Source organism: Aegilops tauschii, chromosome 7 (assembly GCF_002575655.3).
Source record: "Aegilops tauschii subsp. strangulata cultivar AL8/78 chromosome 7, Aet v6.0, whole genome shotgun sequence".
NCBI lineage: Eukaryota > Viridiplantae > Streptophyta > Magnoliopsida > Poales > Poaceae > Aegilops > Aegilops tauschii.
In genome coordinates this window covers 27,437,522-27,451,588 of record NC_053041.3, presented here as the reverse complement: position 1 = coordinate 27,451,588, position 14,067 = coordinate 27,437,522, and the positions used below count along the sequence as shown (strand labels likewise).

The 14,067-nt window shown below is 41.2% G+C and overlaps 1 protein-coding gene and 2 non-coding genes across 3 annotated transcripts; all 3 read left to right on the top strand.

Moving 5' to 3' along the window:
• The first annotated feature begins 1,854 nt into the window (after positions 1-1,854).
• TRNAS-GCU (transfer RNA serine (anticodon GCU)) lies at positions 1,855-1,936 on the top strand. Its single transcript has one exon. It is a non-coding gene; the product is annotated as a tRNA-Ser (tRNA).
• Positions 1,937-8,850: 6,914 nt separating this feature from the next.
• TRNAS-GCU (transfer RNA serine (anticodon GCU)) lies at positions 8,851-8,932 on the top strand. Its single transcript has one exon. It is a non-coding gene; the product is annotated as a tRNA-Ser (tRNA).
• LOC109748203 (protein NRT1/ PTR FAMILY 2.3) lies at positions 8,915-12,585 on the top strand. The gene is made up of 4 exons (XM_020307238.4): positions 8,915-9,207; positions 9,286-9,503; positions 10,937-11,484; positions 11,592-12,585. Exons 1-4 carry the CDS (start codon positions 9,099-9,101, stop codon positions 12,397-12,399), a joined length of 1,683 nt encoding a protein of 560 aa, XP_020162827.1. The 5' UTR covers positions 8,915-9,098; the 3' UTR covers positions 12,400-12,585.
• The last annotated feature ends 1,482 nt before the right edge of the window (positions 12,586-14,067 follow it).

Below are 14,067 nucleotides of genomic sequence, written 5' to 3'. Positions count from 1 at the left end.
GCCAAAGCTATACAAAAACAATATAACAGTAATATTAAAAATAAAAAAAATATAGATACGTCTAGCACGTATCAGCTCTATGAGGACATTTATTATTCCGTGTGTAGGGATAGTGACCATGCGCATACCCCCTGCACCGCTCGTCGCCTGGCCCACTATTGTGGCTCCGGTTTTCCTTATTTTTACTTTCTTCATCCAATTCTTTCTACATTTTCCCCTTGATTTTTTGTTGCCCTTTCCCCTTTATTTATTTTCAGGTCTGTATGTGTTATTTTTTACTTTATATTCATGAATATCTTATTAATTCAGGAATAGTTTTAAAATTTTAGAATATTTTCGAATTCTGGAATATTATCGAATTTATGTATATTTTCATAATTTAGTTTGTATTTTGTAATGTTGGAATATTTTTAAATTAGCAAAACAGCCATTTGCCCGTGTTTTAAAATTTTGGAACATTTTAACATTCATGAACATTTTTTTATAATTTGTAAATACTTTTATTTAAAAAAATTAATTCATATTTTTTTAACATTTGTGTAAAAATTTAAATTGCTGAACATTGAACATTCTTTAAATTCATGATTTTTTAAATCAGTGAATATTTTCTAAAAGCATTAAACAATTTTTAAGTTTCGGGCATTTTGAAGGCCCAAAACATTTTCTAATTAAATGTGTGATGTTTTTTTGTATACATCATGATCAATTTCTAAATACATGATGCACATTTTTCATAGACAATGAGCATTTTTCAAATACGTGATGAATTGTTTTTTTTAATCTGAGTGAATGTTTTGAAAATACGTGATGATTTTTCTTTCGGATACGTGATACTATTTTTTAAATATGAATGAACTTTCTTTAACACCTGGTGATCATTTTCTTATATGTGATGAATATTTTATAAGAAAAGTGTGTTTTTCGTTGTCTACAAGAACACACCAATCCAGTGCGCATTGATTTTTGATACAACTACACTGAGAAAATATATTAGGATGACTCCATTGGACTTTTCCAGCGCAGACAGATGTTAGTGGTACACAGCCCCTGTGGAACAGGTCTTGGACCTTTAATCTGTTTACCCATCATTCTTTTCATCAAGCTCTGGTGTATCAGCCGGGGAAAAAATGGCACAGGCAGTAGTCACGAAAGCATGTGCAGGCCCTTGGCTTCCTCACTAGAGAAGCGCTGACAAAAATCGCTTTTGGAGGAGATGCACGCTGGCTTGCGTTGCTATCGCCGTGCTGCTCATGCGTGCGTCTCCACTGAATTATCCATCTCTGCTGAATCATCATGATCTGGCCTTGCTTGCAGTTTGTATTCCACTGTTTCTCGTCTGGTTGCCGGTTGTCCGCTCGTCTTGGTTACGCTGTTTTCCACTGCCACGGTTCTAGATTCTTCGCCTCGTCGAGTCGAGCCGACGCTTTTTTTTTTCTTCTTGCGAATTTTAATCGCAAATGGAGCTTTTGTCTCATAGCCATTCCTGTCGCCAGACCAAAGCCTGAATCATCAACGGGCGAGCATATATGTGCAAGTGGCGACACAACTGCAGTTGCTATATCAGCAAGATGTGAGTACCGAGTATAGTAACGATCACCCTTTTGGCTTTTGCTGCTACATGGAGCAAGGGTGCGTGCCTTTCTACGTGCACCCAGCATATATTCGTGCATGCCATTTCCACGATCGATCGGCGTCAGATGGAGCGCCCTCTGCGATCCATCGTGCGGAACAGAACATCGCACTTCATCACAATCATAAAGGTCCGTAGCAGACAGATAATGTGTCAAAATGAGCTGCATCACTTATTCGCTGCACAGTTTTGTTAGATGGAGCTAATATTTAGGTACCACATTCGACGCTTTGGCCGAGTGGTTAAGGCGTGTGCCTGCTAAGTACATGGGGTTTCCCCGCGAGAGTTCGAATCTCTCAGGCGTCGTATTGTTTTTGGTATTTATTTTTGCCGCAGAAAATTACGACAGCAACATACCCAGGCCGGCAGCATCAACCATTTTCCAGGGACTGCATGCTTTGTGAAATTCATTTTTCTTTCTTGCTAACCAATAGTTCACTGCCTAACGTGATTTCCTTCCATTATTCCTACTAGCTAGCAAACATGCATGTTGCTGCTATTAAAAATCACTGGCGACCATTCATAAACACCATATTTTTCTCCTCATTCTACAAATAAAGTACTTGCAACTAAACAATAAATTGTCTTATTTCAAATATACAAAATGCATTAAAAAAATCAGGAGCAAATCGATGAAACAGGAAAAATCAGATAATTCTGACACCAATCCAAACAAAATAAGGTTAGGGCAATAGCTTCAGTATGATTATATAGACTTGCAAAATGAGCAGACTTACCTGTTTCAACCAATCCCCCTGATGTTTAAGCTCATATTTATCTTGTGAATAAGAATGGAACTCTGATGGACAATAATACCAACATACCGCACTTTATTCACCTGACTTGACATTCTTAGCCTGGTCTAGACATTCTTGACAACAAACAGCGGCAAATTCTTGCGTTAAGCCCAATTCAACAGAAGCGCCACCATAATTGGCATGTAACCCAGTGGACACACACTAAGCAGCTCACCGAGCAAAAATAGCACTCAAGTTCATATGATCACTTTTTTTATTAAAAAAGTACGAAGCATCTTCATGTATGACGAAAAGACACAATACTATCTAGTGCCACAATCTCTGACGCCTTTTGTTTGTGCGAGACATGCATATTTTATGGAGACTAACTACTGAACAAATTCTTTTTGTAACAAATTACTGAATGATGAGTGAGTGTGTGCTTGTTTTTTTTTGAGGTAATAGGCTGCATTTCATTAATTCAGAACAAAGTGTTCCTTACCAATAATGTCCCGAACAAAATTAGGAGCCTCATTAAACCACACAGCACCAGACACATGCTCAACCGATCTAGCTAAAAGATGGGCAGCCGTATTACATTGTCTACTGATGTGAATAAACGAAATAGAAGTAAACTTAGAAGCTAACACCTTGATATCATAAACTACAACACCGATTAGCGTATTTTTGCAAGCAACATTATTCAGTATGTGAGTGAGTGACAGGCAGTCATAGGAAAGTATAATCTTCTGAAAACCATGCTCTAGTGCAAAAGTGAGAGCATGCATGTCTAACAGCATTTGCTTCAGCAAGTTCAGGGGAAATGACTCGCTCGAAGAAAGTGTGTGTTGCCACTAAACAGGAGCCCTGGTCACGGATTAACACCCCTGATCCCATACGCTTAGAATGTGAAAAGATAGTTGCATCAGTATTAACAATCACCAAGCCCTCCAGTGGTGGAGACCACTTTGGTGTTGGAGTACTTTGGTTTAAGAGAATGCTGCAAAATTAAATCCACGTAAGCTTTGACCTTTTGTGCCACTTGCTTTGGATGGAGCTTCGATTCACCATTGCGTACACTGTTCCGTTCATCCCAAATATGCCATAGAGTGACAACAAGTACAATAGCCTCAAGCCTTAGCAAACGACAACTAGTCTAGTAACCATTCTTGGAAATTGCAGGAGTTTCGAAGATTCAACTGGATGTGATGAGAATTTTTTACCTCAATCCACAGTTCCTTAGCAAACTAACACAACAAGAAGGTGTGGTCAATGGGTTCATCTCAGACACAAAAGCAACAAGCATAAGAAGTGGGGATGGATCTATGTTGCAATTGCAAGCCAGTTGGTAAGCAATTGTGCGCATGGTGCCAAAGATGGACTTTCATTTTATTTGGACATTTGATACTCCATAGACTTTTCCAACCTTTCTAAATTGTTGCTTGATTCGATCCAGAACCTGCACCAAAACTGTTGCGAGCTTGCCAGGATTGAGCTAAACGAGTGAGATTATATGCTGATGGCACCGTATAAATACCGAGACGAGAATGAGGCCAGGAGGCAAAATCAGCAGAACCAATATCACTAATGGGGATGCCCAGGATTTGATTGGCTTCCTCGTCAAAGAAAAAGTGTATGACAATATTCTCGTTCCAACTACGTCCATCCTGAGTGAGTAATAACCTTACCTTCTGATCAAGTGAAACACGGGTTTGAATTAGGCCCAAATTAACTCCGGGAATCCAATTATCAAACTTTATTGAGATAGACTTGCCATCACCAATTCGTCGCAACACACCTTTTTTCATCAAATCTCGACCATGGAGAATCATGCGCCAAGTAAATGAAGCAAACCTTGGAGAAGAAGCTTCCTAGAAATCTACACTGGGAAATATTTAGCCTTCATGACTCTTGCAAACAGGGAAGAGGGATCTGTTAAAAAACTTCCAACTTTGCTTACCCAACATAGTCGGTTTAAAGAGGGACATTTCACGAAAGCCAATTCCTCCTAGACTTTTGGGCTCGTCATCCAATCCCATGACCTCAAGTGAATCTTCTTCTTACCATCTTCTACGCCCCTAGCCATTGGTCTTATCATCCGGTCATAAATGGTAGCAGAATTTTAAAGCAGTTCAACACATAAGTAGGGATGGCCTGGGCGATAGATTTTAGAATGGTAGCAGAATTTTAAAGCAGTTCATCACATAAGTAGGGATGGCCTAAGCAATAGATTTCAGAACAACTTTCTTTCCTAGCTTTGGAGTTTGGACGATAAGACCAACCTTTCAGCTTCTTCCACAGTCGGACAGTCAGGAAATTGAAGCAGTTGGTGGAAGATTTGCCAACCAAAGTGGGCATACCAAGGTATGTAGCCTTAAGGGATTCATCGTGAACACCGAGAATATATTTAACCCATTGCTTTACTATCTCTGCATATTGCTCCAAAGAAGATAAAGGATTTGGACATATTTACTTTCTGACTTGATCCTTTGCAGTAGAGTTGCAGAGTTGATTTCAAAGCTTCTGTACTTCTATTATCACCACGACAAAGAAAACACTATCATCCGCAAATAGTAAATGGGAAATTGGAGGACCAGTTATGCCATTACAAATTCCAAATAACACACATTCAGCTTCTCTTTTTGCAATTGGCAAGATAAACCTTCCGCGCATAGGAGAAACAAGTATGGACTGATCGGATCCCCTTGTTGGATACCTCTGGAGGGAATAAAGGGGTCCGTCAACACTCCATTAACGCGAACTGCATATCTAACTGACGTCACACAGTACATGACTGTCATCACCCATTGGGGAGCAAAGCCAAGCTTTAGGAGAATGCCTTCCAATGCAAGTAATTCCACTGCACCCTATCATAAGCCTTCATCATGTCAATTTTCAAAGCATAAAAAGGAGTCTTGGATTTTTGCTTTCTTATTGTGTGCAGGCTCTCATAAGCAATAAGAACGTTATCAGTAATGAGCCTACCTGGAACAAAAACACTCTGCTTTTCAAAAATAATATCGGATAAAGACTATTTCAATCTGTTAGATAGGACCTTGGAAGAAATTTTGTAAATCACATTGCATAAAGCAATTGGCCTGAAATTAGTCATATATTCAGGCCTGTGCTCCTTCAGAATCAGAGCAATAGTTGAATCACAAAAGCCTTCCGGGATGACATCTCAACAAGAAATCCCCTGACAACATCACAAATATTATGTTGGATCAAAGACCAATCTTTCTGAAAGAAGAGAGCTGGTAGACCATCAGGTCCAGGGGCTTTTGTGGGGCCCATCTGGAAAAGTCGAGTCTATATCTCTTCAGCTGGGTAATCCTTAGTCAACATCTCGTTAATCATTGTGCCGACTTTCTTAGGTACTGCATCAAGAATTTCATCTAACGAGACACAAGGTTCAGGAGAGAAGATATTATAGTAGAAATCACTTGCCATATCTAAAAGGCCTTGAAGATCTTGGCACCTAGTACCATCTTCCTTGATTAAAGACTTGATAATATTTGCACATCGCCGGGCAGAAGCACGCACCTAAAAAAAAGTGTTGCGGTCCCCTTCATGGAGCCAATCAATACGAGAGCGCTGACAAGCCATGATCTCCTCTCTTTCGAACAACTCATAGAGTCTACAATCAATAATTTTCTCTTCTTGAGTAATGTCACCTGACGGATCAACTCTACGCAGGTGTTGCAACATTTTCTCTAGCTTGTTTAATCCATTCTGAATAGAACCAAAGGATGTATGGCTCCATTCACGCATTCTGCCAACAAGTCTGCTGAGTGAATCCCAGGTAGATTTCAGAGTTCTAGACCCATCAAAGACATCTGTCCAAGCCGACTCCACCATATTATTACAGTCAGGGGCACAAGCCCAAGCAGCTTCATGAAACAGTTGCTCCATAGCAACAGAGCGAGGTGGTCTTTCCATTCCAGATAGAGAGACAAGTATGACATAGTGATCATATGAGGTAGTGATAATATTCTGAACAGAAGCAGCAGAAAATTTGGCAATAAAATCTCCATTTACCACAACTCGACCCAAATGGACTTTGACATGTCTATCGCCATTCTGTCTATTTGACCAGTGAACCTTGGCCTTGTGTACCCAAGATACATAAGGCCGCACTCATTCAGGCAATCCCTAAAGAGGTTCATTTGAGCATCGTCCCTCTCTCGGGATCCCAAGTGTTCTTCCACGCACAATGCTTCGTTAAAATCACCGATGCAAATCCATGGTCCGTACCACTGTGCTCGCAGAGGAAGCACAAGTTATTCCAAATTCATGTCGAAACTCTTTTTTGGACTCCCCATAAACAAAGGTGGCAAGCCAATTAGAAACCGAAGTTGACTCCACTGTTACATCAATGATGCGTTGTGAGAAAGCCTTAAAAGACACTGATAAAGAAGATGACCGGTATAGAGCAAGCCCACCACTTAAACCATTACTACTCACAGCAAAACAAGAATCATATCCCAACGACCACATCAAGTCCTTCGACCTAGAATCCCTCATCTTAGTTTCTGGCAAGAAGACGAGGAAGGGACAAAGTGACTGCACTAATCAGTAAAGTTCTCCAACTATCGAGTTCGTTCCCAAACCTCGATAGTTCCAACATAACAGATTCATTGCGTCTGGTGGGGCCGCACCACTGCAGCCTCCACCTGATACGCCGATCGGTTGTTTGTGTTGGACTCATTATATCTAAAAATTTCGTTTGACGCAGAATTCCAGCCATTGTCACCAGCATCCTCAACAAGATTAGTCATTGACAGTTATACTATCATGAGTGGGGACAACATCGAGCGAAGTTCCAGTATGACCGGAAAATAAATCCTTTTGAAAAGTATTCTGCTTCTTCATGCTATTACATGAGCTATCCTGAAGCCGGACAAAGAAACTGGTGTAATTGGAGAGCCAGTCATCTGCAGAGGTAACAACCGATCTCTTGTATTTTGTGATGGCAACACTCTTGAAGATCAACACTGGCACTTTAAACTGAAAGAAAGGGAAGAGCAAAGACGAAAATCATTCACAAAATCAAATACACCCCTAAACTCAACTCATATCGCCCGTAGATGTGGAGACATGAGCGTCGACGGTGGTGGGGGGATTAAGGATGGAGGAGTATGCAAGGCACACATGGAGAAGGAGGAGGACTCATGGTGAATTAGAATAAATATTTTTATACCAAACTTTTGTACTTATTTAACCTTTTTTTATCATACTACAATATTAGCGAGTATAGTTTTCATATTTACTTGTATAACTTGTATCATCATTAATTGTACTGTTCTTTGTATCCATTTAATGTATATAAGTGAAAATGTGTTTATGCTAAATTTAAATTATGTGTTGTAGTAAAAAATTTGTTTGAATGTTGCATAAATTATATAGTGCATACGTATATATTTGTATGTAAGTGTATGTGTTTGTGTATATTTTAATATCATGGTAAAGATATCTAAAGTGTAATGTCTAACCAATATCTTTATAGTGGTTTCCAGTATATTATTATGTAAGCATATTTATAGAATGTTGCGGAGTATAAATCGTACAATTTGCAAATGCAATGCAATTTAGGTTCACTAATAAGTTGACAACATGTGCATGGCATTAAAATAGCATTGATTACCGATGAACATAGAAATGTGGCAAATATAGTTTGGCATCATTGGTTTTGTTTATTTGATAAGCTCATCTGATCACTTGGTTTCATCTGGTGTAAACATGATCTTCTTTTCCTGATACAAAAGGTTCTGCACAGAATTAAATGTAAAAATCTATTTACCATATTTTTCAATACAACTTGCAGAACGTATATTGGAGAGAAACTAGCAGGTCAACTAAGCTCATTTTCGCCTACCTGATTTGTTCTTACCTTGTAGTGCATATATTGATCCTGGTGTATACTTGCTCCTGCAAATGCGGAATTGTTTTTTCACATATACAAATATTTAGAATTTATTACACATAAATACTTGATCCTTTCTATTTTTGTTTATCTTAACATGCACACATTCCATCTCACCACAGAGCAACCTCATCAATTATATTATTTCTTTTTCGATATATTTTTAGTTGCACGCATGCATCCAAGCGGCGAATACAAATCCAGTTGTTATATCAGCAAGATGCGAATATTCGACTACTAAGTATAGTAACGACCACCCTTTTGGCTTTGGCTTTTGCTACTGCATAGAGAGCTAAGGGTGCGCCCCTTTGTACGTGCAGCTAGCTAGCATATATTCGTGCATGCCATTTCCATCCATTGATCGGCGTGAGATGGAGCGCCGCCCTCTGCCATCCATCGTGCGGAACAGAACATCGCACTTCATCGCAATCATTCCTAAAGTTCCACAGTAGCAGACATATAATGTGTCAAAAGGAGCCTGCGTCACTTATTCACTGCATATTTTTGTTTTCCGAAAGGATATAAATATATATAGAATGAGAAATTTAACTGTCACATCTGACGCTTTGGCCGAGTGGTTAAGGCGTGTGCCTGCTAAGTACATGGGGTTTCCCCGCGAGAGTTCGAATCTCTCAGGCGTCGTATTCGTTTTTGTTACTTTTTTTGCCCCAAAAACTAATACTAATCACCAACTCCAAGTATATATATACCAGTAGCTCCATGGGAGGTCCGTGTGGTGTATCTCGAGCCCCATTTTAGACTCCAAGATCCAAACTAATTAAGTAGCTAGGGTCAAGAGCAGCTGGAGATGGATAGCTCCACTAACTCTAAACTCAAGCCTGTCGTCGGCCAAGAAGAAGCCCAAGAGAAACCAGGCAGAGAGCGAGGAGGATGGATCACTCTCCCCTTCATAGCTGGTACATATGTGGAGACCCCTCTCTCACATGCACACACATCTTTCTAGACGTATATGTATGATATGTGTGTGTGAGCAGGGAGCATGTTGGGGCTGGGGCTGGCCGTCAACGGGACAACCAGCAACCTGCTGGTGTACCTGCTCAAGGAGTACAACGTGGAGAGCATCGACGCCGCGCAGATCACCAACATGGTCCGCGGCTCCCTCAACCTCGTGCCTGTCGCCGGCGCCGTCCTCGCCGACTCCTACCTCGGCTCCTTCCCCGTCATCCTCGCCGGCGCTGCCATCAACCTCCTGGTCCGACCCCTACCAATTTAATTTGCTGCACCCTCCAAACGACCCGTCTTCGATCTGCCTTGCTTTGCGTTGTCTTTTCCCTGATCGAAGTTGCGTTTTCGAGTTACATGGAAGCTATAGAAGTGGGGCAACACAGTACGTGTGACGCTAACTACCAAATTTATTACTCCCTTTTAGCAAGAAAAAAAAGTTAATTACTCCCTCCGACCCAACGATTAATATGGATCGGGTGGAGTAGGTAAAATGAGTTTCTTCTTCTTCTTCTTCTTCTTTTTAGGGTGGAGATAAAATGGGTTTTCTCAAGGGATAATATATAGGTAAAGGTTGATGATTTCTTAAAAAGAAAATTGTAGGCACGTTCAAATCAATATGCCTCTTAAGATTATATATCAACCACCTCCTGAAAGAAACACAACACCAAACTACATCCTCAGAAGTTGTCGCTTTATTTTTGAAGTTATTATTCAGCCTTCCTTTGAGTGAGAGATGATAACAACTTTTCAAATGTCAAGACACAGTGGTCCTTCACAAAAGCGAAACCGAAATATAAGTAGTAGCTGTTCAAAGAATTAATGGTCAGAACCACATCTTATAATTTGAATTTTTTTCTTGTCTTTTCTTCTTTTTTAAACCGTCTTAACTGTTATTTGGTTTATGTAATCCGTTGTAGGAGTCTCCTCCCATTTTTCGGTCAATTAAAGAAACTCATTGTGCGATGTGTAACACAATTATTCATGTAGATGAAGAGAAAAACATATAGCTATATCATGTCACTATCTGTTTATCAAAATAACCATAAGAATTATGCATGCATGACAACGACGCATTTGTGCGGCGATAATGACAAATACGACCTCTGGCTCATGCTCTCAAATAAAAGAAAAAGAAAACTCTGTTTCATGCAACTAGCTGGATGCATTCGCTGATCCCTTTCATATCAAACTCCAATGTGAAAAAATTATGCAGCCTGAAAAAACACGAATGAATTGTTAATAGAACTTTACACACGAATATTTCTGTAGATAATAGAGATTTGAAAGAGAAACCCCCAGTTTACATGAAACTTTATAGTGATTATTATATAAATTTTTGTACAGTGCAACAACAGATTTGCAAATTGTTAGCTGCTGGAGAAATAACTCACTCTTTGTGACAATTATTTTTCATGGTGCCAATATTTTGTTCCACTTTTGCAGCATGGCAATAAATCATCATTTAACTATAACATCTGACCATAACAAAAAGGAAACATGATTGCAACACAACCTTTATATTTTTGCAATACCAGCACTGTCTTATTACAACAAAATGAACGCGATAATTAATCCATAGTCACTTAGTTGTTTGCAGCATTCTTTACCTTTTTACGTAATAGAAAACAAACCATTTGCAATACAACTATAAAGATCATTATTAACTATGTCATTATCCAGGCTTTCGTGTTGTTCACGCTCACCGCGGCGTTGCCGTCCCTGCGGCCACCACACTGCACATCGTCATCTACCGTTGGGTGCCAGCACGGATCCCCAGGGCAGCTTGCCGTCCTGTATGCCGCCATCTTCCTTCTCGCCATTGGCACCGGCGGCACACGTTTCAACATCGCAACAATGGGCGCGGACCAGTTCGGCAGCACGGGCGAGCAGGACACCTTCTTCAACTGGTACTTTGTCTTCCTCTACGGCTCCTTCATTGTTGGCGAGACGGCCATTGTCTACATCCAGGACGACGTGTCATGGGCCATGGGGTTTGGTGTCTGTCTCGGCGCATCGACATTTAGCTTGGCGATGCTTCTTATGGGCGCACGGTACTACCGGATGCCCACGACAAAGGGCAGCCCCTACACAGACCTGGCTCGCGTCGTTGTGGCCGCCGTGCGCAAGGCTAGCATCCAAGTCGGCACTCATGGTGATGTGCAGTACAACGTAGGAGACCGCGCCGTCGTGGAGTCGGGCAGCGATGGGGCACCAAGTAAAAACTTAAGGTACGTATAGGTGACAATGCAGCAGGACTCTTTTGCAACCATGTCACTGTTGTTTGCTGAACCTCTGGATTTGTGATTCATATATTCATTGTATCATGTTCCTGCAGATTTCTAAATCGAGCCGCCATGATCACAAGTGCAAGCGACAATTCCGGGGGTGCATCAGGTCCTAGCGTCTGGCGGTTGTGCACGGTGCAGCAGGTCGAGGACCTCAAGTCCCTCCTCGGTGTCTTCCCGCTGTGGTCGTCTGGCATAATGGTGAGTGTGTCGATCGGCGTGATGCTTGGCATGATCATCCTGCAGGCTCTCGCCATGGACCGCTCGCTCGGACCACACTTCAACATCCCGGCCGGGGCTATCTCTGTCTGCTCCCTCGTCGCATTCATCGTGGCAACCCCGGTCCTGGACCGCGCAGTCTTCCCTCTCTGGCACAAGATCACAGACACCCCTGCGTCCCCGCTACAGCGCGTGGGCCTCGGCCATGTGGTGAACATTGCAGGCATGGTCGCCGCTGCGCTGGTGGAGCGCCGGAGGCTTAGCGGCATGCGCGCGCACCCCGGCGGCACGCCCATGTCCGTGTTGTGGCTCCTGCTCCCACTGGGCGTCGTCGGGGCTGGAGAGGCCCTCCACTTCCCGGGGAACATGGCCTTCTACTACATGGAGTTCCCCAAGACGCTACGGAGCCTGGCTACGGCCATGGCGCCGCTGCTCATCGCGATGGGGTTCTACATAAGCACGGTGTTTGTAGATATCGTGAGGCGGGTCACGGCGTGGCTGCCGGAGAACATAGACCAAGGGAGACTAGACAACGTGTATTGGACACTGGCGGTGGCAGCGACACTCAATTTTGGCTACTTCCTCGTCTGCGTCTGGCGATACAAGTATCATATCCGAGGAACGAGGGTGGCAATGTAGACAAGAATATTATGTGTGGTTTCTCCATGAATAATAGCAATATAAGTTACCAAAATTCTCAGTTTCACTTCTCATTTATACAGTACAAAATGGGTGTATTGAGTATAGCAAGGAAGCAAAATGATAATGTACTGCCTCCATTTTTAAAATACAAGGTGTATTTTGTTTTTTTAAGACTAATCTTTGAGCAGCAATTTCTTTATGAATACAAAGTTATGTGAGGACATGAAATTTGTTTCATTGAGTTCATGTAGATAAATACTTAAGATAGTTATCATGCACTAACCAAACTATCAATGAAGCACTTGTTAATCATAGGCCTGCCTGAACGAAACAAAATACACCTTACAAATTTAGGAACTTGGGCAGTACAAATGAACATTTAGTGTCATGAAAAATAACTTACAACATAATTCATCTACCAAGAACCAACAAACTTATAGCTATATATTACTCCCTTCATTCCAAATTGATTGAAGTTCTTGGTTTGTTCGAACATAACTCGTTTAAGTTGACCAACTCTACAAAAAAAAGTTGTTTAAGTTGGAAGCACAACAACACAATCTGGAATTTGAGGGGACGAGCCTGGATTTGAATGCCGTTGAAAACCATTTGGACGTTACATGTGCACAGTACATGTTGGGACACTTCGACACCATGGTTCAACTCCGCCCATAAGAACCAACGTTTCGGTGGTGTCAGGGGGGCAAAGTCAGTCGTGGTACATAGACCAGTTCCTCCCACCGGTCAGTAGATGGATCATAGCAAGTTTCAGACTTCTCACCAACAGATTCTTGATTGGCTTGGAACACATGGATTTCATGGGAATTTCAGTATTTCGTAGCAACTTCACAACATGAACTACAATTCCCACATGACCCTACAAAACCCAGCGTGCAACGAACAAACCCTGACAGTGTGCTCCAAAGGCTGCTGAAATCAAGCATGTGTCAGCATGGTGAACAGCGGTGGTATGGGGAGCAACATGGCATGAATAAGGTTAGGTCATTCCTATGTGTTGGTGATGGATCTAATTTAGGGATGAGGTAGCTAGATTTATTGTCATTAGATATATACACAAGGAATTTATTATGTTTGATTGTGTTGAGAGGTATGTTGTCATGTTTGCATTATGCTTTTGATTATTTACAATCAAACAAAAATAATACTATCCTTGCTACTTATCTAAGAACAAAAATACCAGCAAATATTTATGGCGCAAGAAATTTTAAATAAGTATCACTCCAATCTTTATGGAGGACACCATGTTATGGACTAAACCACCATAAAACGTACTACAGTGATTTTACTGGCCTTCTTTCTTCGAAGATGCTCGAAATTTCATCTTATCATATGATGAATGTCAAAGAGTAGGTAATATTGTGGACACCAAGAAAGGCATGTGAACTATTCTATAGCTATAACCATTTGATCAATGTGGTTTTGATTATATTGGACCTTTTCCATCTTCCTATGATAACGCACATATTCTAGTTGTTGTCGATTATATCACTAAGTGGGTAATACCTACTTCAACTAAAAGTGATGATCATCATACTTGTATTAAAATGCTTAAAGAGATCATCTTTCCAAGTTTAGTGTCCCTAAATATCTTATGATGGATGTTGTTTCACCTTTGATTCATAGTGCATTCAGGATGCTTTTAAT

Coding starts and splice junctions, on each gene's coding strand:
- LOC109748203 (XM_020307238.4), top strand. CDS start 9,099: ATGGATAGCTCCACTAACTCTAAACTCAAGCCTGTCGTCGGCCAAGAA. Junction 9,208..9,285: donor CACTCTCCCCTTCATAGCTG/GTACATATGTGG, acceptor GTGTGTGAGCAG/GGAGCATGTTGGGGCTGGGG. Junction 11,485..11,591: donor GCACCAAGTAAAAACTTAAG/GTACGTATAGGT, acceptor ATGTTCCTGCAG/ATTTCTAAATCGAGCCGCCA.